Source organism: Sylvia atricapilla, chromosome 6 (assembly GCF_009819655.1).
Source record: "Sylvia atricapilla isolate bSylAtr1 chromosome 6, bSylAtr1.pri, whole genome shotgun sequence".
Lineage (NCBI taxonomy): Eukaryota > Metazoa > Chordata > Aves > Passeriformes > Sylviidae > Sylvia > Sylvia atricapilla.
In genome coordinates, this window is record NC_089145.1 from 26,046,577 (window position 1) to 26,069,924 (window position 23,348).

The window sequence follows — 23,348 nt, forward strand, 5'->3', positions numbered from 1 at the left end:
CCTTCATCGAAAGGCCATTTCCCCCTTGTCCTACCACTACATGTCCTTGTGAATAGTCCCTCTCCAAGCTTCTTGTAAGCCCCTTTTAGATTCTGTGAGGAATAAATTAAAAGTTGTTCATACTGTAAGTTTCCCGTTATATCTTTCATTCCCATCCTTTCTGTACCAGGTGTGATGTCAAGATCTGTGTAATACAGCCCACAAACATGATGAATTGTACTGCCAAGGCACATGCTTTAGGCATCTATATGAAAAACAAACAAACAAGCAAAAAACCTCTTTTGCATAAGGGTGGTTAAACACTGGCATGTGCTGCCCAGAGAATTTGTGGAGTCTTCAGCTGTGGAGATATTCAAAGCCCATATCTGGTTCAGGGTATCTGGCCCTTTTTAGTCCTGCTTGGGCTTGGACAAGATGAACTCTTAAAGGTCTCTTCCAATCTCAACTAGTTTTTGATTTACTGTCTTTCCTCAGTACTGTATTCACTAGATGTTCAAATCTGAAGAGAAAGGTGCTGTTATGGTACCTTATCATGTAACATGGTTTCAATGATGAGTCCCCACAGATCTGTGAAACACAGCTGATGTCCTTCCTGTTTCCTCTGGCATAACTCTTCCAAATAGTATTTCAGACGATCAGGGGCAAAACAAGAAACAAACTTGTTTTTAAGTACATGCTTTCGGACATCATTGAGGGTTTCCTTGAGATCCTTTTGGGACCATTCAGGATCTTCATAGAGGTTTGACATGGTCCTAAAAAAGCCAAATGAAAAACCACAAGGAAAAGAGTAAGTTCTGAAGAGATTTGGGAAGTAAGTTCTAGAGATTTGGGAAGTTCTGGAGGTTTGTGTATTATGTCTTCATTTATATGCAAAACACCATGTGTTTGGTAGTATCCATATATTTAATTAATTGCAATGAGGGAAAATACCCACTGAAAGAAACAACAAGAACAAAAAAGCCACAGCAGAAAAAGAAAGCCATATCTTGACAGTTAAGATCATATAACTCAAGATCACTCCCTGATGTCAATTATGAAAAATTCCTGTGTTCTTATCTTGGTCTTACCATGTTGTTCCAGATAAACCAGTGATATATGAGACACAGTCCAAGACATTCATTTCCTGCACACTGAGGAGGTGAGCATACAAGGCTGTCAGAGCTCTGGTTCCACCTCCTGTTGTCATGATTGCCACCACAGGTACCTGTTCAATCCCAAAATACGTGCATTTAGTGACATGGTCTGAGAAGGGACAGAGACATCTCTGATTAGAAGGAGAAACTTACAGTACTGATAAAGTAGTAAAAATATTCCACCAGTCCAATGCGAAGAAAAACCTGAATTAATAATGGGGCATGTAAGGAGAAAGAAACACTTCATGTTTTCCTCTGTCAAGCAGCTCTGCATTAGAACATGAAATCCATTATTACATTTTCAGTGCTCTGTTTGAAAATCATTAACACAGAGCAGCAAAAAATTAGAGGAAATGGTACCTTCTTTTATCTGAATCAGATTGTTATCAGATACAATAAAACAGAAAATATCAGTGCTCTCTCACGTTTTTCATGTGAGCAGTAATAGCTTCTCTTTTCCTGAAGTTTGCTGAAACTATTGTACAGTTATTCCACCGGCCATACTAGAAATGTCACGACTTAAAGATTAAAGAGCACAGGACAGTTCAGGACCCCTGAAACCAGAGACTGGTGACACCATTCCCTTTTAAAGTTGCTGGAGGAAAAGAGAAACCATGCTCACTCCACCCACCACATATGTATCTAGAGTGCTAGGTATGCAAGTGATCTGCAATTTCTTGCTTCGGTGGTCATACAGAAATCCAGGGACTGGCAGCCTTAGAAAAGACTTATTAATTCATAAACATGAATTTGCTTCTTTGACAGTAAAAACAGCTACTGTGCATTGGAGTGGATGAACGTAATGAACAAATCAGAAGAATACAGAGAGACTATATGTTCTGCAGGGAAGTATGGGCTCTGCACCTGAGGGGAAGGGAATGACCTATGGCTTAGTGTTGGCATTTAAAGGCAGAGTCTTGTGCCTGAAAGGTCCAGCTGTGCAAGAACAGCTGAACTCACTTTAGGTCAAAACAAGAAAAAAATTATCATGTCTGCATTTGAGTTTAGGCTTCCCACTCCAGATATGGGTGCATTATTAAAAAAAGAAACCTGACTTTTCCCCTGCCTTAAAACCTCTGCTATCAACCCTGTTTACTGAGCAAGAATATGCTGAACAGATGAAGTCAGCTTGGCAGTATGCTGTGCTCACACAACAGGAACCTAAATGGTGGCACAAAGGATAAACCAAATAAAAAAGATAGTTTTAACCATGAGGGAATGAAGTGCTGAATACACTGTTCAGATCCGGCCAAAAAGAAACTTTGGCCTTCTGAGAACACCCAGCCCTTCCCTATGTTATGGGGCAGACTGCCTCTGAACACAAGGTTAGATCTTCTAGCTTCAGGGCCACAGGCTTTTTATTCATGTTTATGATGAGTACTCATTTCTTCCCTAGATTAGAGAAAAGAAGTCAGCCACTGAGAAAAGAACTCATGTGTAGCTTGTACACGAAACTACAAGATTTCCAAACAAAAGTTAACATCAATGCTATATTTTGGCACTCATCTGTGCAGAAAGCAGAGAATAATTATGTCTCATACCTCATCGTCCTGCAATTCCTCTTCCAGGTAGAGAATGTCCTTCAAAGCAGCTGCAACTACCTTCTTCCTCTTGCAAATGAACTCCTGTTCCTGGACACACAGATCAAACCCCAGGCGCACATCTAGGTCTTCCTTGCTGGAACAAGGATCAGGTATCATACATCACATTTGTAGTCTAATCCGGCATTTTAATTGCTTTACTCCATAAATAGATATGTCTTCACTACCAGATCTATATAAAGCAAAGCAGGAAGATATTAAATGTTCTGGTTTGTTCTTGGAGAAAAAGAGTCAATATGTCTTTGAACTGAAAGGGATTTTTTTTCTCCCTGCCAAAGATGCCTGGAATTAAATATAGCACAAGTAACAGCCGTTTCTTTTCAGACATGAATCCAGAAGCCTGCAGAGGGCAGTGTTTCAAAGGTGGCTTTTAGAATGCAAACTTCCACTGATACCCATGAAACATTCTACTAAAGTCGTAGATTTACATTATCAGATGTTCTTTTGATGTTTATGAGCACTACATTTGTTGTTTGAAAGCTTCCATGAAAATCTTGCATAGGAGTTCTAAGGAAGAAGTTTTTAAATGACAGCTGTAAACTGTATGCTTATTTCAAAGCATATTTACTGAAAATAATCAGTACGGTGGGAAAAGCATCTGCTTTTCTGGAGGTACTCTTCTGTTACAATATAGTACATAATGTAACATATCCATCTTATAAACTTTACTAAGGCCTGAACAATATTCCAAAACATGCAGTGTATTTCCTTGGTTTAGAAATAAACAATCACTTCATTGAGTTGATTTGCATTCACCTCTTTGAGTAGACATTAAAACAATAAATGCAGGTACATTTACTATTTCAAAATTTTTTCACATCTTAGAGTACCCAGGCACTGTGATTTTGATCTTTTAGTGGAAGAAAACAGTTAAAGGTACCTTTTGGGAAACAGAAAGGGTTTTTTCAATTAGTTTTGAAATTTTGCTTTTATTGAGAATCTGCATTTGACAATAAATAGTAGAGGTATCAGCAGGTCTACAGTGGCCTTTACCATGTAATATTGATTGCAGCACAGTATGAATAGAAAATTGGTGTGTTCTTTATAAAACCTTTTCTTAACTCCCTGTCTCATTACAAAAACTGTTGCTGAAAATCTTTGCATTATGTACTGAGCGCATATTATTTCATAGTCTGAAATGAGGATGGACCAGCATTCAGGACAAAGGCAGTAGCAAAGGGATTGGAACTTGATTTACAACTATCTAAATACAAAGAACCAAGGGGAAACCCACAGATGTCTTACCATTTCTTCACTTTAAGGAGCAAATCAAATTTTCTGTGCTGAAAATTGAAAACATGAAATAATGAATATTGATATTTTATTTAGAATAGTCTCTTTTCCCCATTCAGACTGAAACAGATCTTTTGGGTGATCATTACACCTACAAAACTCAGAATCTCAAAAAACTGAGATCTCAATATTTCAGTAGTAACGAGAGATGTGCACTGATTTAATAGACTAATACTTTAGTGCACTATCATCTGTAGTCTGTGTGTTATCTCTCTCATAAAACTCAGTGTAGCTTATATGGAATTAGCTAGCCACACAAATAAATACCAGAAGAGCTGCAGTGCTACAGTTCACCTCCCTGGAAGGATCCACCACTGAAGATGGGTGTTGAAACCAGAGCCTCTCATACAACAACCTCAGACACAAGGGGAAGCCAGAGAGGCTGAGCACCCCACGTGTGGCTGGGGTTTGCTTCCTGGGGCAGTGGGCCAGGCTGCAGCCTCACCACTCCATTTCAGTGGCTCCCAGTCACCTCCAGCCTGGTTAAGTATGTGGACAGTACAAGCAGCATGAACAACAGCTTGGATATTTTTCTTCTTCCTCCTTTTCCCTTGATTTCCTATTTTATTTTGCTCCGAATAATTCACTTCACTATGTATTGCCCTAGATTGGAGGGAGGTTAGAAAACAACTGTGTCTGTATAAAGGGAAGTGGCCCTTGGTTTCGGCTTCATGCAAATCAGAAAGAATTTCAAAAAGCTTGCCTAGGATTCCCCATGGCCAGCAGACACTCACCTCATCAACTACTTCCCGCTCGGAGGGGAGTGACTTCAGAGGAATTGTCAAGGGGACACTTCTCCTCCTTGGTCCACATGACATACAAGCACACTGAAAAGGAGCATGGAGTGCTTTTTGGTTAAAACAGAAATGCTCTCCTCTTGCTCCCTACTCACATGTAAATGTCAGGTCATAGAACAGTCTGTGTTGTCTACCATGTTCTGGAGTAACGTACAAAGGTGGGAAGCTTTGTCCTCTTTCTGAGTGCAATATCCAGGGAGGGTTGCTTGTATCTGGCATAGTGGAAGAAAGTGGGATCTGGGAGAGGGGAACGGGAGTCACAGCCCACTGAAAATGTCTGGGTTTCTTCAAAGGATCCTCTCACTGTAAAGGTTAGCTCATTCTCTAAAACAATGAGATAAAACACATACACAAGGTTACTTATAACTGTAAAAAAAAGAGAGAGAGAAAGAAGCAAAAAGTAGCTTTGAACAAATTCCTTTTCCTCTTATATTTGGAAAGCTGTCTTCTAAAAGTGATCCAAACCCCAAACATTTCAGGTGACTGTATCATTATAATGTGCTGAGCAGGAAGTCAGATGGAAATGTGACGTGCATGGCACTGAATTTTAGATTGCTGCTTTTCTGTTGCAATTTAATCATGACACAGTGAATACAACCAGGTACTTTGCATAGTAAATCATCCTCATCCCAGGCCAAATAATGAGCTGAAGAAGTTCTCAGTCCCCTAAAATAAGATCTGACTCTGCAGCAGATGACCCAATTTATATGAATAGTTTAGCTAATCCTGCCAGTGTGCATTATGCATGCTCTGAGATTGCCTACCAGATCCAGCCCCTCAGGGGATGTGGGCAGAGGAACTTCTAGATTCTGAATCTTGACCAGGGTCAGGCAGGAGCCAGCTGCTGAGTGGCTAACCCCTGCAAAAAATGAGGTGTTTCTGTGCATATGCGTAAGTCAAAGTGACAGAGATTCTGAGCAAAGTTAATGCCATGGACTATAACACTTGAGGAATTAAGCTTCTTCAGAGTTTAGCAGTACTGCAGTAGAGTTTTGCAGAATCTCAGCTTGGGTTTTAGATACTTTCTGTATAAGCAACTGATTCTAGTTGTTTTTATTCTGACACAAGACTCTCCATGAAGTGAGACCCCTGAACCTATACCTGCTGCAGGACTGGTGGCAGTCCCTACTGCAAATTTTGTAAAAATCACCTTAAATGTGATCAATTAAAGCCTTAGTATTTTGCTGATGCAATGTCCAGGCCTTGATAGAGACAGCAAAATCACCAATATTTATTTTAAGAAGTAACAATCTTACCTGAAAAACGCTTATTTTTCCTCCTGCTGTCCAAGTGAACTTCCAAACAGGCTTCTTCACGACACTACGGTAGGTGTGATAAGGACAGAGAATTAGATAACTTATCCAGCCACCTCATAACCAGTTCTGGCAAATGTTGAAAGAATCATTGTAGGAAAGGTCATTGTTTGAATGTGAGGGCCAGCTGTGTTGGACACTTTTGCCCGACACGGTGAATGCGAGAATTAATTTATTGTTACATGAGAAGATGGTGTTATGCTAAACATATTGTCATTTTCAATGGATGGAGACAAAACAAGGGAAGATGATAATAGTAAGAAGGCTCCTCTTAGATCCTGCTGGTCTTCCTAAAGATAAAGCTCCTAAGAGAAAGTATCACTAAAGAATGGAGACTTGCAATGCTTCCCTCACTGATATTAGAGTCAGCTATGGTAAAGAATGATGTAGGAAAGAATATAAAAGAACAAAATGTTACTTTACCACAATTGCCCCATTTGTGATGATGGTTTCAGGAGGACCCTGACTGGCAAACAAGAACAAATAACATGTATTTTATAAACAATATAAAAGTTCTGGATACTGAATGTGTCCTAAACAGGACACATTCAGTGTGTCCTAAATTTTTTATAGCTATTATTTTTTAATTTTTTTTATAACTATTTAAATTTTTATAACTATTATTTTCTTTACTCTTTATTATTATTTATGTAAGTGTGCACCCTTCACACTAAATGCCACATAATGACCCAGCAGAGTTGCTGTAAGTTGCCTGGAAAGTCCTTGCAACAGCCTTAGTAGCACAGGCATGACACAGGTTAGCAACATTCTCCTCAGCCATGACTTTTCCAGAGAACACTCTCCAGTAAATCTGCAGACTTACTGCAGTAGGATTTATCAGCCAACGCTGAACTGTGTAAGACAAAGTTCTTAAGAGAAAGTCACAGAATTAAAAATTCTCAACTCCTCTCCACATCATGGAATTTATCCTTTCATACAAGGATTTTTAATGCCCATATTAAGTTTGGAAAAACTTGTCTCTGGCTATTAAGGCAGGCAATACTGGATCTACAAAATGTTTCCCTGCACTAATGCATAATTCCACGTTGCAATAATAATAATAATGGGGTTTTACTCACATGGTCTCCAGTACAAACTCAACTTCCAGCTCCTCCTTCCCCTGAAAATAAATAATGGAGCTGTCTCAAATGGCATGTGCAGAGTTTTTCAAAGTGACCTTAATTTTTGCAAGCACTGTGCCCTTTGCATTTAATAAATAAAAATACTCTAGTTTGTACTTACTATTGTCAGTATGAAATGACAGAGGCAGCTTTTTCTTCCCCAAGGAAAGGTTTCCAATTGTACTTGCAGGACGAAGGGTGTTTGGTGCTTATAAATCTCCAGAACAAACCTATTTCACAAGTGCTTTTCTGCCAGCTTCCATGTCCTTAACATGATATGCTAAAGCTTAGCGTTCAGGAAAATGCTGTGGAAACAGGGCATTTCCCTGTGCTTGCATTGCTTTGGTTTTTATTGTCTTTGTGAGGATTAGCTAAACTGTTACTTTCTATCAGATCATTGGAAGTGCAAAGCTTCCCTAAAATTGCATGTACTCTGGGGCTTGGGAACTTGGCCATGACCTGCGCCAAAGGAAACCAACAGGAATTTGAGAAGGCCATCTGTTTTGTCACTGATGTGCAGTTTCCAGGATGTTAATAAATTTTGCTATATTTTTACCGCTAAGGTGATCCTGGTGGTAAAAACCCAAAGAGACGGTACACCTTTTTAAACAGTAGGGAGAGAATGGACATCAAGCTGTACTAAATGTCTGACCATGCCCTTACCTCTGGGTTTAGTGGGAATGCTTTAAAAACTCTTTCCCCAAGGGGGATTTTAGCCACATCAAAAAGCACAATTGCACGGTCATCATCACGAATGATGTCATCATCAGAAACAGTAATTTCCAGAACATTCTGGGAAAAGAAATTAAAAATATTCAGTTCACTAGCATGCATGACACAAGAAATATGACGTTCTGCAGGCTTTCCAGGCTTAGTGTCTGCTTTATAGGGAGGAAATAGAAAAGTATTGATGAAAAAGTGTGAGAAGGAAGAGTAAGAAAGCAAGTATAAAGAGCCAGGTCTTAGTCTTACTAATTAAAGCTGACCTGAGATCTCTTTCGGGTCAGCTGTTATGCTTTGAAGTAGATCTCATAAAAAATGCAGTCTTCTAGGGATGAATATGGATTGGCCAAAGTCCCACATTGCTTCACATTCACAGCAGGGGCAATAGAGATGACTTCAAATCAATAATCACCTTTCTAGGTCCTTGGACATTCTGCTTTCAGCCACCTGTTAACAGGTATTTTGACTGTAGCTGAATTATTAGCAGCAAACTGAGTAAAGATCTTAATCATACTAGAATTTGGCATTATCTCCTGCCATTACTTCATGTCCTTTCAGAAAAAGATGTGTTTTTCTGTTACAGTGTTATTTTATATTTTCATTTCAGTTCTCATGTGTGCCATCAGTCTTCCCCAAGGAAGCCAGGCTCTCATTACCCATACATAAATAATAACTATCAGTTAGGAGTAAACTGGATTCCAGCAAAGCCAGAATTGTTTTACTTCAGCTTGCATGGGGAATTTTAAGTAAACTCAGAAATGCACTAGAAGACATTTCTAGTTTAGGGGTTTGGGGCTAAACTGAAAGACACTGCGAAGAGATTAGATAAAAAAGAGAGATTTTGGGTTGTTTACCTTGACTTTTCTCTGTATCTGGAAGCAGAAAGTTTCATTCCACACAGGATTTCTGCAGTTTTTGATGGTTTTGGTGTGGAATATTTCATCTGAAGCTGTTGGCAACCAGAGCCTCACATAGCAATCAGATTGGCTTACTGTAGAAATATAGGCATAAAATAGCTGGCAGAGCAGGCATGATACAAACAGTGGAGACACTGAAATGCCCTATAGCTTCAACATGGGTGAGAGATGGCCAGTTCTTTCTGATAAACATTGGCCAAATCAGGAAGATAGAAATCACACAGCTTGCTGGATAAAATTAATTTGTTCATCACAACACTTCTTTTAATAAGCAGTGTATTCAAACAATTATGCATGATCTTATACATTCAAAGAAAAAATACAATCCTAGCTAGCAAATAGAACAGTGTGTATATTCAAGAGCCTTCTATTGCTCCATATCAACAAAATTTGGCAGGCAAAACTGTGACAAAGGCAGCACAGCATTAACTTCAGACCCTGAGAAGGATTGTGCATAAATTGTCTCTGTAGCAAATTAACTTTATGAGAAATACCAAAAGAATCAGGTAAGTCTGATTCAGATAGTGCATGTCTGACATACCTGGTTATTAACTCTTTATGACAGAAAATTAATTATTCCAGTGACCTTGATCATCGTCTCCCTAGGCGGGGTAGGAAGGGAGAGGCCTAGCAGCAGCACAGTTGCTGCTTCAGGAGCTCAGTAGGAACTGGAGCCTTTTCCTGGTGTTTTCTGATGCCTGAAAGACCTGGAATTTAATCTCTATTTCACATCTCTTCCCAGGAAAAGCGAAGTGGCAGAAAGGATGTGCATCTTGTGCATGAAGGGAGTGGAGTGAGGCTGCACTTGCTCTAATTCACCATCTCCCATCACTGAACTAAGTGGACACCAAAGAGATTCTCAGACCTTGGGCAGGAACTTTTCCAGTGGCAGCTAGAAGGGTTGATCTATCCTGTTCTGTGAACTTGGGCTTTGGAAAAAAAAGAGTCTAGTGCCGTGGCAGTCAACAGAGAGAACCACCTCATGAGCAGGGAGAAGAGCACCTATGGTCTGTAAGCATGGTTCTGGTCTTGAGCCAGCTCCTCAAGGTTAAAAGCAAGTTCAACCCCATATCTTTGTTCAGGATATGTTGCTTTGGGATATTTTGCCTAAAAATAAGATGTTGCTTGAAATCCAGAGACCCTGTGACTGGGACATCCTCAGAGGGGGATGCCTGTCAATTAGGGAGATCCCCATGTAACACCTCATGCTGAATCTTGAAGGAATTTCTTGGCACTGGCAGGAGTTTTCTCTCTAGAAGGTAGTAGATTGCATGATTTTGAAATGATTTCTATTGACAACATTTCAGAGTCTCAGATTTTAACATAATGGAGGTGACTGGACAATATGTTGACTTTGGCAATTACCTGTATAATAGTTAGTTTACTAGGAGCAAGAGGGCTGTGCTTGCTGATCTGTCTGATATCTGAAAGTTCTGCCCTCCCTGTGCTGCCTGACAGCCTGCTGAGCTGTGATGAACTCATCCTGATAAATGGTACTGCTGTCTCTGATCTGCAGAGCCTGTCGCCAAGAACTGAATGTGGTATCAGCATATCTGGCCCATCCCTCCTCTCATTGAAGCACATACAACTGCCAGTGTCAAGTGCTCCAAAACCATGAATCCAGCATCTCCAAAACTGCCAAAGAGGATGAGGTTGGATGTAATTCAGAAATTAACATTTCTGAACTGATTTAAGACATAATTTCTCTCCCTTTTAGTTTCTAATTATCATAGGGTGCAGGAAGGACATATTTCTGTATTTTTGCTGTACTTGCAAAGGCACACTTCCTTTTCCTCATTTTCCTAAAAAAAAACCCAAAATGGTCTTGAAAACCAAAATGCTTTGCCCTTATATTAAATTCCATTTTTTCCATCACATACTGTATAAAATAAGAGTTGCGATAGAACTGAGAAAGCTGACAGTGCAATATCTCTCAGACAACCATGAATGGACAGCTGAAGCACTTATGAATGTCTTTTGTTAGTCTTTTATCTGAAATTTACTGGTTTTCTGGAGTGTTTTCTTTTGCAAAATATCTCCATGAGACTACTTTCTAAATTACTGTTGAGTATGTGTGTTGATTTCATAAATATTTATGCAAAATCAACTATGGACAATTATTTGTCAAGGTGATGAAACACAAGATAGATAAATGGAAAGTGAAAGTGAGGTGGATCGAAAACTGGTTTAACTACCAGGATCAAGGGATTGTGATTGGCAGCACAGAGTACAGTCTCTACTGGCCTAACTCAGAGGCTGATAGTGGGGCCAGGGCTGTGTAACATCCACATTAACAACACGAGTGATGAGACAGAGTTCAGCTTCAGCAAGCTTGCAGGTGGAGCCACACTTAGCGGAGGGGTTGACCCAGCAGAAGGCTGTGCTGCCATTCAGAAGGACCTGGGCAGGTGGGAGGACTGGGCCACCATGAGCCTCATGAAGTTCACTGAGGGAAATGACAAGTCCTTCACATAAGGAGGCAAAACCCCAGCACCAGGATGGGCTGAGGGCTGACCAGCTGGACAGCAGCTCTGCAGAGTGGCAGAGGCATCTGGGCAAGTTAGTGGACACCAGGTTAAACACAAGCCAGTGAGGTGTCCTTGTGGCAAGAGAGGCCAACAGCCTCCTGAGCTGCATCAGGAATGTTGCCAGCAGCTGGAAAGGTGGTTCTTCTCTGCTCAGCACTGACAAGGCCACATCTCTGGGTTCCCCAGTATAAGAGAAGTAAGGATGTGCTGAAGTGAACTGAGCAAAAAAGTCCAGAAAGAAAATGGCAAGAAGCTGAGAGAGCTGAGAATCTTCAACCTGAAGCAGAGAAGGCTTATGGGATCTTATCAATTTGTGTAAATACCTGATCAGAGGAGAGGGAAATAAAAAAGTCTGAGTCAGACCCTCCTCCATGGTGCCCAGTGAAAGGTAAAAGGCAATGGACACAAACCAAAACGCAGGGAATCCCACTGAAACATAAGTAAAAATGTCATTTTTACCATGACACTGTAAACACTGCCACACACTGTCACAGACTGTCACAGATTGCCTAGAATGGTTGTGAAGCCTCTACCCTTGGAGATGTTCAAAACCCAAATGGATATGGCTCTGAACAACCTCCTGAAGCCAATCTTTTTTAGGGCAAGGCTCTGGACTACAAAATTTCCAGAAGTGCCTTCACGCCTCAGCCACTTTTTGTGAGCCTGCACAACAAGACTAGTTGGTCACAGACAAATGACATAATAGTGTTAGTAACTCCTGTATGCAAATTTGACCTTGAAGATGGGGTGAGGTGATACAACTAGGACAAAGTACACTCTCTTCCTGTGACGAAAGGATAGCCCACATGTGGTTTTGCCACAATTCATCTACAGTTCCTACCAATTATGGAGAGGTTATTTTTTTCCATAGGATTTCTGTGATTTTCTATGTTTTTCTTTAATTTTGCAGACAGTATTACCGTGCTATTACCCTAACAGGTCTTATGTATTTCTGTAGAAGTGGCAGTTCACTTGAACTGAGGCTCAACTGTGAGGCAAAGAGTCAGACAAAAAAATAACAGGATAGTTGAATACTATGATGGCTATTATACCCTTACTATATGGGAACCCTTGAAATGACTAATCAGCTTACATTGCTCCCTCTTACCACTGAAGAAAGCGTACAAGAGAGCTACTGAAAACATTCCAGTTTATTTATTGCTACCTGAGAGCTAATACAAAAGAATTCTATTTTCATTTTCTTCATGCCCTAGTTGTAATGCAGTTGCTGGGCTTCATTAGCAGTGTCATGCCCTGCCAGGCCCTTACTGCAGTGCATGTGTTGCAACTTCCCTGATGACATAATGTCACCTCATGTGAATGCTGAGACATCTGAACTCAGTCTCTTTGACAGTCAGCACTAATTGACCCTGATGTCCTTTTCCAATTTGTAGCTTCTGATTTAATTTGTATGATGGTGAGACTGCTTCTCAACTCGTCTTAGTGCTAAAGATTGATAAAAAATACAAGACCAAAAGAAGCAGCCCAGAACTACAGCCATGTGTGCTACTCTGTGAGAGTACAGTCCTGTGAGGTGTATGTGAGATGAACCATCATGTGCTAAAATCACTTATCTCCATCACAGGTAAGGAGATAGTTACAACATTGAAAACCAAAGCATATAAGAAAAATTAGTCTCATAAGAACAGTGAAGTTAAACTACAAAATCCCATCTGTCCTGTTACTGCATTTCATAACACCAAAACTAAGAAATTGTTTTCTCCTAGCGAAATATTCTTCACCTGCACAGACAGGTTCTCCTCGAATCCTAGTTTACAGCAGTTCACCTAAGAGGAGGAGGAGAACCACCCCCATTTCTCAATTGCTGGACATGATCTTTGGGAACATTTTCCCTTACTAGCTTAGTAGAGTACAAGGAGTATTCAGGATTTACCTCCTACTGCTATCTGAGAGAGGATTTGAACTCAGCTAAGAGCTCTACCAGCAGCCTGGTGCAACACTCACTTGTAGAGCACAATATTACTGTCTGTGGTTTACTTGTGGAAATAACAAAAGCTCATAGACCTATTGTGCTTAAGCAGTGATGTCTCTGACCAGGGATGAACGGAGTCCCCATGTGAATGAACACTTTACCCAGTACAGTTATCTAAGTCAAGTGGCAAAAGTTGGATTTTCTCCCGGGAGCAGATTCAGTGGGTGCAGTGCCTGCTGCAGTCTCAGCTCAAAGTTTCACCTCTCCCTCCTGTGCCACTGTGCTCCCACTGGCACCACTTGCTTTCCTGGGACAGAGCCAATAGTACTACCTGCACTAGCTGAAATCTCATTAATTTTTTTTTTTTGCACTTATTTTCTGTAGGAAAAATCACCCTAAATGTCTCTGGAGAATGATTGTTTTGCAAAGGCTCCAAGTGTACTGCTGTAGAACTAACTCATTTTTTCTGAAGGGATAATACAAAAGCTTCCACAAAATAATTTCATAAGACCTTAGAGGACAAAGTCTCTGAGCTCTTTTTTTATAAATATGCAAGGTGTTTTTCATTCAAAGGTGAAAAACCAAAGGAAGATCTGAAAACAAAAGGAACAGTTGAGGGAGAGTAGTGATTATTCTGACATCCCAGCTAAGATTAACAGGTTTGTTTCCACAGCTGACAAAGTTTCCACACGTGCCTGTTTTCCACAGTAGAAAATACACCTGAGTGCAGTCACATTTCAGCCCAAGACTTTGACTTTCCTACCTCAGCTTTGAAAGCCTCTTGATCTGGCAAGATTTCTCTCAGATAAGTTACTGTGTCTCAGAAAAAAAAAAAAAAAAAAAAAAAAAAAGTATCTGTCAACCTGAAGCTCACTCTAAGTAATTTCTTACTGGCACACAGGGCTCAAATTCACCTCTGCAGGCCAGTAAGAGCATTGCAAACACTCAGCACCATGAGGCTAAATGCGTCAAGCCAGACCTGACGCCACCACTCTTCACCCATCTGCGTTAATGAGCCTGAACATGCACTCCAGCAGCAAAGGTCATCTCTTGGAAGGTGGAATCAGCTGGTACCCATGTAGGCTACCACAGTTTCAGAGAGCAGCACTGTCACAGAGACCTCTTGACTCAGGTCTTCAGGATTAGGTGAGATCCAGTGGAGTCCAGCAGAGTTTTGTTCTTTCACATGGAACTGAGTAGTGGTGGAGGGATGACACAACTGCGGGTCTGTTCACCTGTGCTGTCTAAAGACCTGGAAGAGGTTTGCTCCCACTTCTGTCGCCTCAGGACAAATCCCCTCTCTTGGTACCTGGGCTTCAGGCAGATGAGGCAGATCCCCTCACTGATCCTCTGTTTGTCCGTGGAGCAGGGACACGGTGTCAGCTTCAGCTGTGAGGTTTAGGGGCTGCCATAAAACAAGTAAGTGCTAATGATGGTGAAAGTGGGCCAGGCCGAGAGCTTGGTGCCAGCTCTGTGTGGCACTCAGTAACTCATTTAAGGAGAGCAGCTGGAAGGTGTTAGAGAGTCTGTGCTGCCATGGTCCTCCTCTTCCATCACCCAGCTCCTTTTCAATACTTTTGAGAAACAGTCACTGGAAGGAGTGTCAGCAGCAAGAAAATAAGCTAATACACCATTTTCCCTGACATCTCATCCTGACCAGATATTCCTCCCACATATGGGGAGCTCTGCAGAAGAAGTGACACCATGAATTGAGTTAGGAAACATGAACTTTTGTAAAAGCACTAGCACTGACTTCCAGTTTAGAGGGCGCACATGGACACACTTACGACCTAAAAAGTCATTCTTTTACTGAAGGCTGTATGCAGTCTTGGACTGAGGAGGGGAATACCACTGCTAAAGTGGTGCGGACTGCAAAAAACTCAAACTTCAATGGAATTATTTATTCCTTTCTAGTACCCACACCACCTTCACAGCCAAACTGCATAGAGCACTGGAGCCTGGTGATGACACTCAGTGCCTGCAGGGCAGCAGGATGAGTGTAAGTGATCTTATCTGGGTGCCCTTCTCTCCAGTGCCCACAGTGAGATCAGGGAGTGCCAGAAATGTTTCAGTCTGACCCATGATTACTAATAGGTATAAAGGTTAGTTAGGAGTACAGCAGAAAATAATTAGCCCAGGTCTGTCAAGAGCATTTGCATGGTAAGACAAGACAGAAACCAATTATGTGTGGCATGGAGCAAATGTTGGAGAGGAACATCACTCAAGTATAGAGGAGACTGAAAAAGAGTGACAGCAGAAATGTGAGAGGGGCCAATTGACCAATTCAGGAGGAGTCAACTGGTTTCAGTTTAATTTTTTTTCTTTGCATGCCAAACTTCACCAGCTTGTGTTGTCTACAGGCAAAAGTGTAACCTTACAGGTTTCAGGGTAAGCTTGGATTTTATCCCAGGTTTGTGAAACATACATCCCATGGATCTTGAGATGTATATTTAAAAAAAACCAACCAAGATTAAGTTTGGTGCATGTGACAGTGAGGAATATCAGTGGAAATATACAGAAGTGGTGTTCTCTGAAGTCAGGATATGTCACGTAAGGCAAAGAAAAGTATAGAAACTTTATGATCAAACAACCTGATGTGACTGCACTTGCAATAAACAGAGAGAAAATCATGGAATGGAGCACTGCACAAGCTCTAAAAGATGGGAAACTGCTTTTTCAGCTGCAGGCAGAAAAAGCAAGTCAGAAGCAACTGCACTTGATTGAAAAGGTGGCTTGTTCCTCAATTTGATACAGGGAAACTGAAAATCTATAGAAGCCTGAAATATATAATTATAAAAATTGTCAGTCTTCTACAGATATGTCACAGTCAGAAAGCATCTGTATCAAATACTTAAGATCAGTTTTCCAGGGGAAAGATCATATTGCTGAGAAAAGGCTAGGTAAATGTCATTTTATTATTCTTACGAGCACACGGTAGCATGTCTAGTTGCTTTAATTTTCTGATACTTCAACTACAGTCGAATGTTAAAATAAAAATACTAAGATAAAAGAACATCAATAAAAGTGCAAAATCAAGCACTTGAAAGCTACAATATATCTTATGTGAATTGTACTTAAGTTTTTAAATCACAGACTATCATGCTATTTTTTCTGTGAGACTTCAACTTCTTTGAAAGCAGAGGTAGGTTATACTCCGTCAACAAAGAGCTATCTGATGTTTGTTTATCTTCCATGTTCAACAGAATCCTGGTCTACAGTACTTCATTCTATGACATCCTTAAGAAACAGGCTCAAACAGGATCACAGAATAGCTGGGGAATTACTGACAGAAAGAAAAGACATCTTCACCAGCTGGTCCCCAAGCCTTATTTACTGGTCATTAACAAGGAACCTGAAAATACTTCCCACTGTTTCTAGGCCTTTCCTAACATCTTAAATTAAAATCTCTCTACAATAGTAGGAGAATCAAAATGAGCACATCACCTAAATAGATAGGAGACAGAGAAAATGTGTTGGAGAAGGTATTCTATATTTTGTAGACAGGACAACACGGGCACAGAATGTTTTGATATATAAATTTGCCTAAACTTCTTATGCAACAAGTCCATGAACAAAGCTAAAAACTGAGCCCACGTGTCTTGAGCTCTACTCCAGGGTGTACGTTTTGGTGATAACAGGAATTTTTAAACCATCTACATCTCATTAAGTGAGACTTCTCAGAAATCTCCCTATCATCAGGATGAAGGATGAGGTTACAGCTGTAACACTATTTTCTGAGAATGCAGCATCATTTTATTTTGTGCAACCCCTTTGCATAAGCAGCTGAATCATAGTTCTTATCTTGTTCAATTTTCGTTCTAGATCAAAGGCGATACTTAGAGAAACTAAATCAACAGTTCGAAGGAATGACAGTGAGGTCTTGCACATACATAGCTCTCAAAGGGAATAGAAATTTATTTGACTTGTCTGCTATACTATAATATTTTTTCTATTCTCTGCAACACAATATTACAGATAATATGAACACAACACTTCACTTGATTGGAAAATTGACAAGGGTGACATCCATGCTCTTGAAACACCAAAGTGAGTGAAATACAAAGAGATGGTGAGAAATTTTATCTGTATCATTTTATGGTTTAAACAAACTTCATCATGATCTCCCTAAAAGGAAAGAAAATGCAAAACAAGAGAAGGAAGAACAGTATGGTAAAGGGAGATGCAAAACTGTATTATTAGTGATGTGCCAAGTTCATGAGACACATGTAGGAGGGGCAGGAGAAAATTCTCAGAGAAAAAGCTCTGGGAACGTGAACCACCAAGCAAGGGCTGTCCAAATATCACACATTTTCAGAACACTTTGCATGTCAGCTGTAATGTAGCATGTACCAACAGTCCCCAAAAGATTTCTGTTAAAAACCTTCACCGAGGGCAAGAGTCAGCTGATGTCATGATGCTCAGGACAACCAAAGAATTAAGAGGAACTGGTGTGTAAGTATTCCAGAGTATACTGGTGTGTAAGCTTGATATTCTATGCATTTGTCATGGACATGTTATATAAACATCTCTGTGTTAAAACTGGTGTTAAGATACTTTCAAGCCCCTGAAACAGCCAGTTTATCAAATAAAAAATGGGGAACCTCCCCTTCAAACTAAATAAACCTCTGAAATTGCAAATAGATATTCTGTGGCATAAATTGCCTTCAGCAGTAATTTCTTAGCTAGTGTGACTTTTGTGTTTTGCATTTGGGCAGTATCTAGCACAAGCAGGGGCTGATAGAATAATTTGAGAAAGATGTATCATCAATAAAAAAACCTGGTACTTACAAAAATCAGCCTGATGGGCATTTTTCAACTTTATGATTCTTACAGTAAGCAAGGAGTAAGGTGTCATTTCTTCCTGCTGAAACAAAAAAGGAGGAGAGGTATTTTAAAGTTTTGAATATGTGTATTGACTGTAATGCAACCAAACATTGAAAAGAACCAAGGTTCTGCTAAAGTTGTCTCTTCCATTTGGCATGACATCAAAAAAACAATAGGCAGCAGAATGCCCTTTCTCCACAAACTTCATTGACCCCTAATGCCTGTAGCTATCTAAGCACAAAGAGAAGGGGTGGAAAGAGAGGATAAATAAGAAAGTTAAGATGGCATAAATAAGCTGAAAAAGTTAATTTAGCCAGTAACATTAAATTGTACACATGACCATCAGCAGCCAATATGAAGACAAAATTCAGTGAATCCAGAAACCAGAGATGCTTCAAATTTGGTTGGCTATTGACCAAGAGCCTGTGTTGTTCTGTAGGTAGAATCAAGGCCTACACAGAAGAGTCTTCTTCTAATGCAATGCTTGGATAATTGAGAGAAGGAGGGGAAAATACAGGTCTTTTTATATTTTCTTGCTTGTTTTTAAAAGAATAATTTTCATGAGAGAGAGATGATTAAGAATGAGTGTTAGCACCTCTGGCAATGTCTAAGCACTATACAACACACAGCTTTGGACAAACACTCCTAGCTTACTTTGTGGGAACAGAGGTTTTCCTTACCAAGGATGGTTTTCTAATTGATAAACATGTAATAGTTTTGACTACAATCCTTAATTTCAAAGATGATTATCTCCAGTTCCTTTTGCCTTCCTTGCACCTTCCTGAAGGTGCCACGCCTGACCATCTGGGGCTGTAAAAGCTGTGATAATCACGTGTTCTTGATGGATTTTACATCTTTAGAGAACATGTTCATCATGTTCCCCAGCAGCAGCTAGAGCAAGCAGGATATCAGCAAAATAGAAGGAGAATATAGACAGTGCTTACTATGGCTGCAGCACAAGTGCTTCTAATGATTCCCCAACTGTTCCCACAGTTGGGGAAAATTTATCAAAACAGCTCAAGTTTGTAGAAAGGAAAGAGAGCTGCATGATGGTTGTACTGAAGAGACTGAATGAAAAGGGTAAATGGGTCTAGGAATGGCTCCCTCTCTCATGGTTTAGGAATGGAAGCAGAAGAAAAGAAGGAATTTCAGAAATTTCAGATTGTATTGAGTAATAATTTCTGGAGTTTATGTATGATTATAGTAGTAACAGGTCTTGTTAGATTGAAGGAGTAACATAAAATTACTACAGTAAATGTTTGAGGATGAGGCTCTGCACAGTAAAGAAAATGCAAACTCAGTCAAATACTGATACGTGAAGAGCTTTAATTTTCATACAAATACATTATCAGCAGATCCTGCATTGGGTATCTCCAATAAAAGGGGAAGGTATGACTAGTATATCAATAAATAGTACATATGTAAAAATATATCTAGCCAGACTAACTTGAGTTAGTCAGGCTATGAAATGATAGGGAATCTTTTAATACTGAGCAAAGCATTAATGAAAACAAAATAATATAGCATTAAAATGAGGTAGATTTAGGAACAGTGAAGTGTAACTTTGCAGTTCTAGTAGCAAGGATCTGTGGAAGTTATAAAATGGCCAAATTTATTATGATGCCACTTGCATACTTGCAAAAAGATATTCAGAATAATAATACTGAAGGCACAGTATAAAGTGGGTCAAGAAATAGGTGGCCACTTCAGTGATCAGTAGGTAGGTGGTCACTGATATTCAGAAAGAGCTTGAGAAGTTCAGATAATGGCAGAAGACAAATAGATCAGTAATTCTTAGTAGTCACAGTGTAAAACATTATCAAGAAGGGGTCGCCAAAGAAAGAAGCTGTTATGAAAGCTAACAAAAATTAGAAAAGACAATCTAAAGTGAAATAGAGGAGAGATGGCAGAAGATAATGAAATAATTAGACAATGTTATCTATTTTCTGAGAAACTTCAATTAAAATAAGAGGGTGAAACTCTCGAGTGAAATAAGAGAAAGCACATACAAAGGTGCTGCTATTGTGACAAAAGTCAAAGAGTGATCAAAAGGTGAAAGCGTAAGAAATCAGTGATACAAGACAGTACATCAGCTGAGGTGTGCAGAGCGTTGGACCATGGGGAATTCATCATGACAAAATCTAGCTTAACCTCTCAAATAATTTCCATCTCTATAAGAATGAAAGACGTGAAGGTCATAAAAAGAAATAGCAAAAAATTGCAGTAATTTCCAGGCTATGAAGTCATCCAATAAAGTGGAAAGATTGATATTTTTATAAAACACTGGGTAATTGAATGGCATATTAGATAGCAGCCAGTGCCTCATATAACCACAAGACTTGCCCATGAGCTCAAGCTTATGACCAGGAATTGTATCAGAATGTCTTCAGCAAGCTGTCTGGTTAAAATGCTAACACTTTTTGCTCTAAGGTACAGAAGCAGCACATCCAAAACAACAAGTGGGCTAAGTGCCAAAAAAAAAAAAAGCATTCTCATCATCAGGGTACAAAGAATGAATATCTTGGCTTCTGGGTGGGTGTATTCCAAAACTCAAAAATAAGTTAATCATTATTGCTTGAAGTTACATGCAAGGCACAGGCTATTTTACATGGCTGTATCCTAAACAGAAGAGGTAAGATCTCAGCATTATCAGAACACAGGCTGAACCAGCTCCACATAATTGTGAATTGTTGTTACATTTTCCTGAAAATTTAGCAGTGGAGCATATTTGGCTTTGCACTATAGGTAGGCAACAGCTAAATTCCATGCACAGGCCCAGCATGTTTCCTAAACCAAATCCAGTAACTATTCAGTTTATAACACAGCTATGCAAAGTCTTCTCAAATTGAAACAAGCACTTAGGCAAATGTTTGAGCATTTGCATTAAGAAAAGTTTATACCAGTTTACTTCTTCTGGAACTCAAGATCTGCTACAAGCACATTATCCTTTCTAACCTAATGATTGTTGTCCTGTTGAAGATGGCAAGCTGTGACTTGCAAAAATTGAGGCAATTACCAAAAGATACCCAGGAAACCCAATACCTGTTAGAGGCAGAAAATGGCCAGTTTAGACAAGTCTGTGACTTGGCAGTTTTCTGCCAAGATTTACTACGAATGAGAGAAGATATATTCAAAGCCAGGAGGCAAATGAAGAGTGTCTGAGAATGTCTTTGTTGTTAAATGCCTGTGGACAGCAAATAGAACTTTCAGAACTTCATCTGGCAGAGAGAAATTATGGCATGAATAATGAATTGAAGCTGTGGAAAGGATCCCATAGCCCCCTTTACGCAGGAGTTTTATTATTACTTCATGTATGTTCTAAAACATACGCTGGATCGTACCAATCTTTTAGTAAATGTAACTATGTTAGAGGTAAAGAGGGGTTGGTGGCTTTTAGCCATGAATATTCTAAACCAAAACACAACTTCAGTATGAATACATTAAATCATTACAAAATTGCTAAGGAGATTGGGTCATTGTTTTCCCCAACAGCTGCTTTTCCTGCTTTAGTACATTCTGTTGCTGAGTTTTAGCATACACACACACAGAGCAAATTAGGAACACGTAAATGCCATGTCAGTTTTGATTATGCTGCTTTGCCCTTCATAGCAAGTTTCACTCCCTACTGGTGTTTGTACCTTTTGTGCACTAATATCCATCTGTAGTAGCTGCCAGCATGCTGTTAACAAGAGATCAGTTTGATCGATCGGTTTGATAAGGCTGTGACATACACAGCAAAACAACGTTTGTAGTTTTCCGTTCATTTGGTAGTCTGGTTACACAAAAAAATAAAACAAACCAACCAAACATATATGAGCTATAGATGCTTGAATAATGCATTATTTAATATGCCATCAAAAATAAGTTTTCTTTGGAGCCCCCATGTTTTACTTTGAAGTAGCTTGACACAATGCCAGCAGCAAAAATCATCCCTGATAGAGCTTCTACCAGTTTGATGCAATTATATCTCTGCCAAAGGCCCTGCAAACGTTTCCAGAACTGTTCTTTCATTGTGCAGGAGTGCACAGGGAGCAAAGTGGGAATTTTTTCTGGAAACTGACCTTAATGACCAAACCCCAAAGGTTCACCAAAAACCATGCTCTGACTTTACAACTCTGCCATAATTCTATATTTGTTCTGGGCTAAAGCTTTATTAAATCAACAGATAGCATGAGAAGGCCAAAGTCAGTCTCATTTTAACAGAAAATCAAGAATATTTTCACTAAGGGATTTCTCTAAGGAATAAAACCACGAAAATAACACATTCTATGTTGTTAATACTATGCAGAAGTTGCATCTAAAGAATTTTTTTCTTTTGTTAAATATTTCTATTTCTACATATTTCTACATAATCATGTAAATATTTATTAAGCAAATCAGGGGCAGGGGGGGATGATCATACCCTTCTCAAAAAGGTATTGGTTTAGTCCCTCATATTTTTAGTTTGTTGAAATATAGTACCTTAGCATCATTACTTGAAGCTACATAGTGCATCATCCATTTTCTTTCTTCATTTTCCAAGGGACTTGATTTTCTGCTTGAGTGCTGCTGAGGGAAGAAGAACAGGGGATGAAAAAGACAGTAAAGATCAAATTTTTTTTTACTTATTTCAATTCCCCACTGTAGCACTCCAATCTGGAACAGGCAATTTGCACCTCCTCGTTGTGGTGAATAAAATGAATGCACCATTTCCGTGCTACATAGAAAGATTCTGACTCTAGGTCCTGGAACTGCAAATATCCAAAAAAGGACAATCTTATTTTCCTGGAAATCTATGTCCTATGGATAACAGGGGTCTCTACCTGTTGTAGTTCAGGGGCAAATCTGAATCGAAACTCAAGACTCCTGCCAGGGCTGTTCTGTTTTTCACTTACCTGAGGTAAGGCAGAGGCTGATGCCATCGAGATCACTGCTACATTAAAAGCAGCTGCTGTGAATGGCACCTTAGTACTAGGCTCCACAGGTGCCAGTGCCTTCTGAAACAAATTTACAATCTTGAAGAAGTCTCAGAAGTTGCTGAACAGGTGTTTTATTGCTCTGAGTCAGAGCTCCACCCCTCCATGATTTCTGAAACAGGGAAATTTCCCACCCACATTATTTATCCAAAGAGCAGCTGCTGTGAGGTGTGAGCCTTCATATCTGCAGGTCTTGTGGCTGAGTAGAGC

At 39.8% G+C, this 23,348-nt stretch overlaps 1 protein-coding gene across 1 annotated transcript in view; it reads right to left on the reverse strand.

Moving 5' to 3' along the window:
- Window positions 1–22,922, reverse strand: part of LOC136362578 (cytosolic phospholipase A2 epsilon-like) — a 32,853-nt gene extending 9,931 nt beyond the window's left edge. Inside the window, exons 1-13 of the mRNA XM_066321247.1 lie at window positions 22,645–22,922; window positions 18,148–18,223; window positions 8,836–8,972; window positions 7,922–8,050; window positions 7,217–7,257; window positions 6,561–6,603; window positions 6,081–6,144; window positions 4,979–5,148; window positions 4,762–4,854; window positions 3,980–4,017; window positions 2,675–2,810; window positions 1,068–1,204; window positions 527–752 (exon numbers count right to left, since the gene is read on the reverse strand). Coding sequence (XP_066177344.1) covers window positions 527–752; window positions 1,068–1,204; window positions 2,675–2,810; window positions 3,980–4,017; window positions 4,762–4,854; window positions 4,979–5,148; window positions 6,081–6,144; window positions 6,561–6,603; window positions 7,217–7,257; window positions 7,922–8,050; window positions 8,836–8,972; window positions 18,148–18,223; window positions 22,645–22,872 — 1,518 coding nt within the window. The 5' untranslated portion in view covers window positions 22,873–22,922. The remainder of the gene's footprint in view (window positions 1–526; window positions 753–1,067; window positions 1,205–2,674; window positions 2,811–3,979; window positions 4,018–4,761; window positions 4,855–4,978; window positions 5,149–6,080; window positions 6,145–6,560; window positions 6,604–7,216; window positions 7,258–7,921; window positions 8,051–8,835; window positions 8,973–18,147; window positions 18,224–22,644) is intronic.
- Window positions 22,923–23,348: the final 426 nt, after the last annotated feature.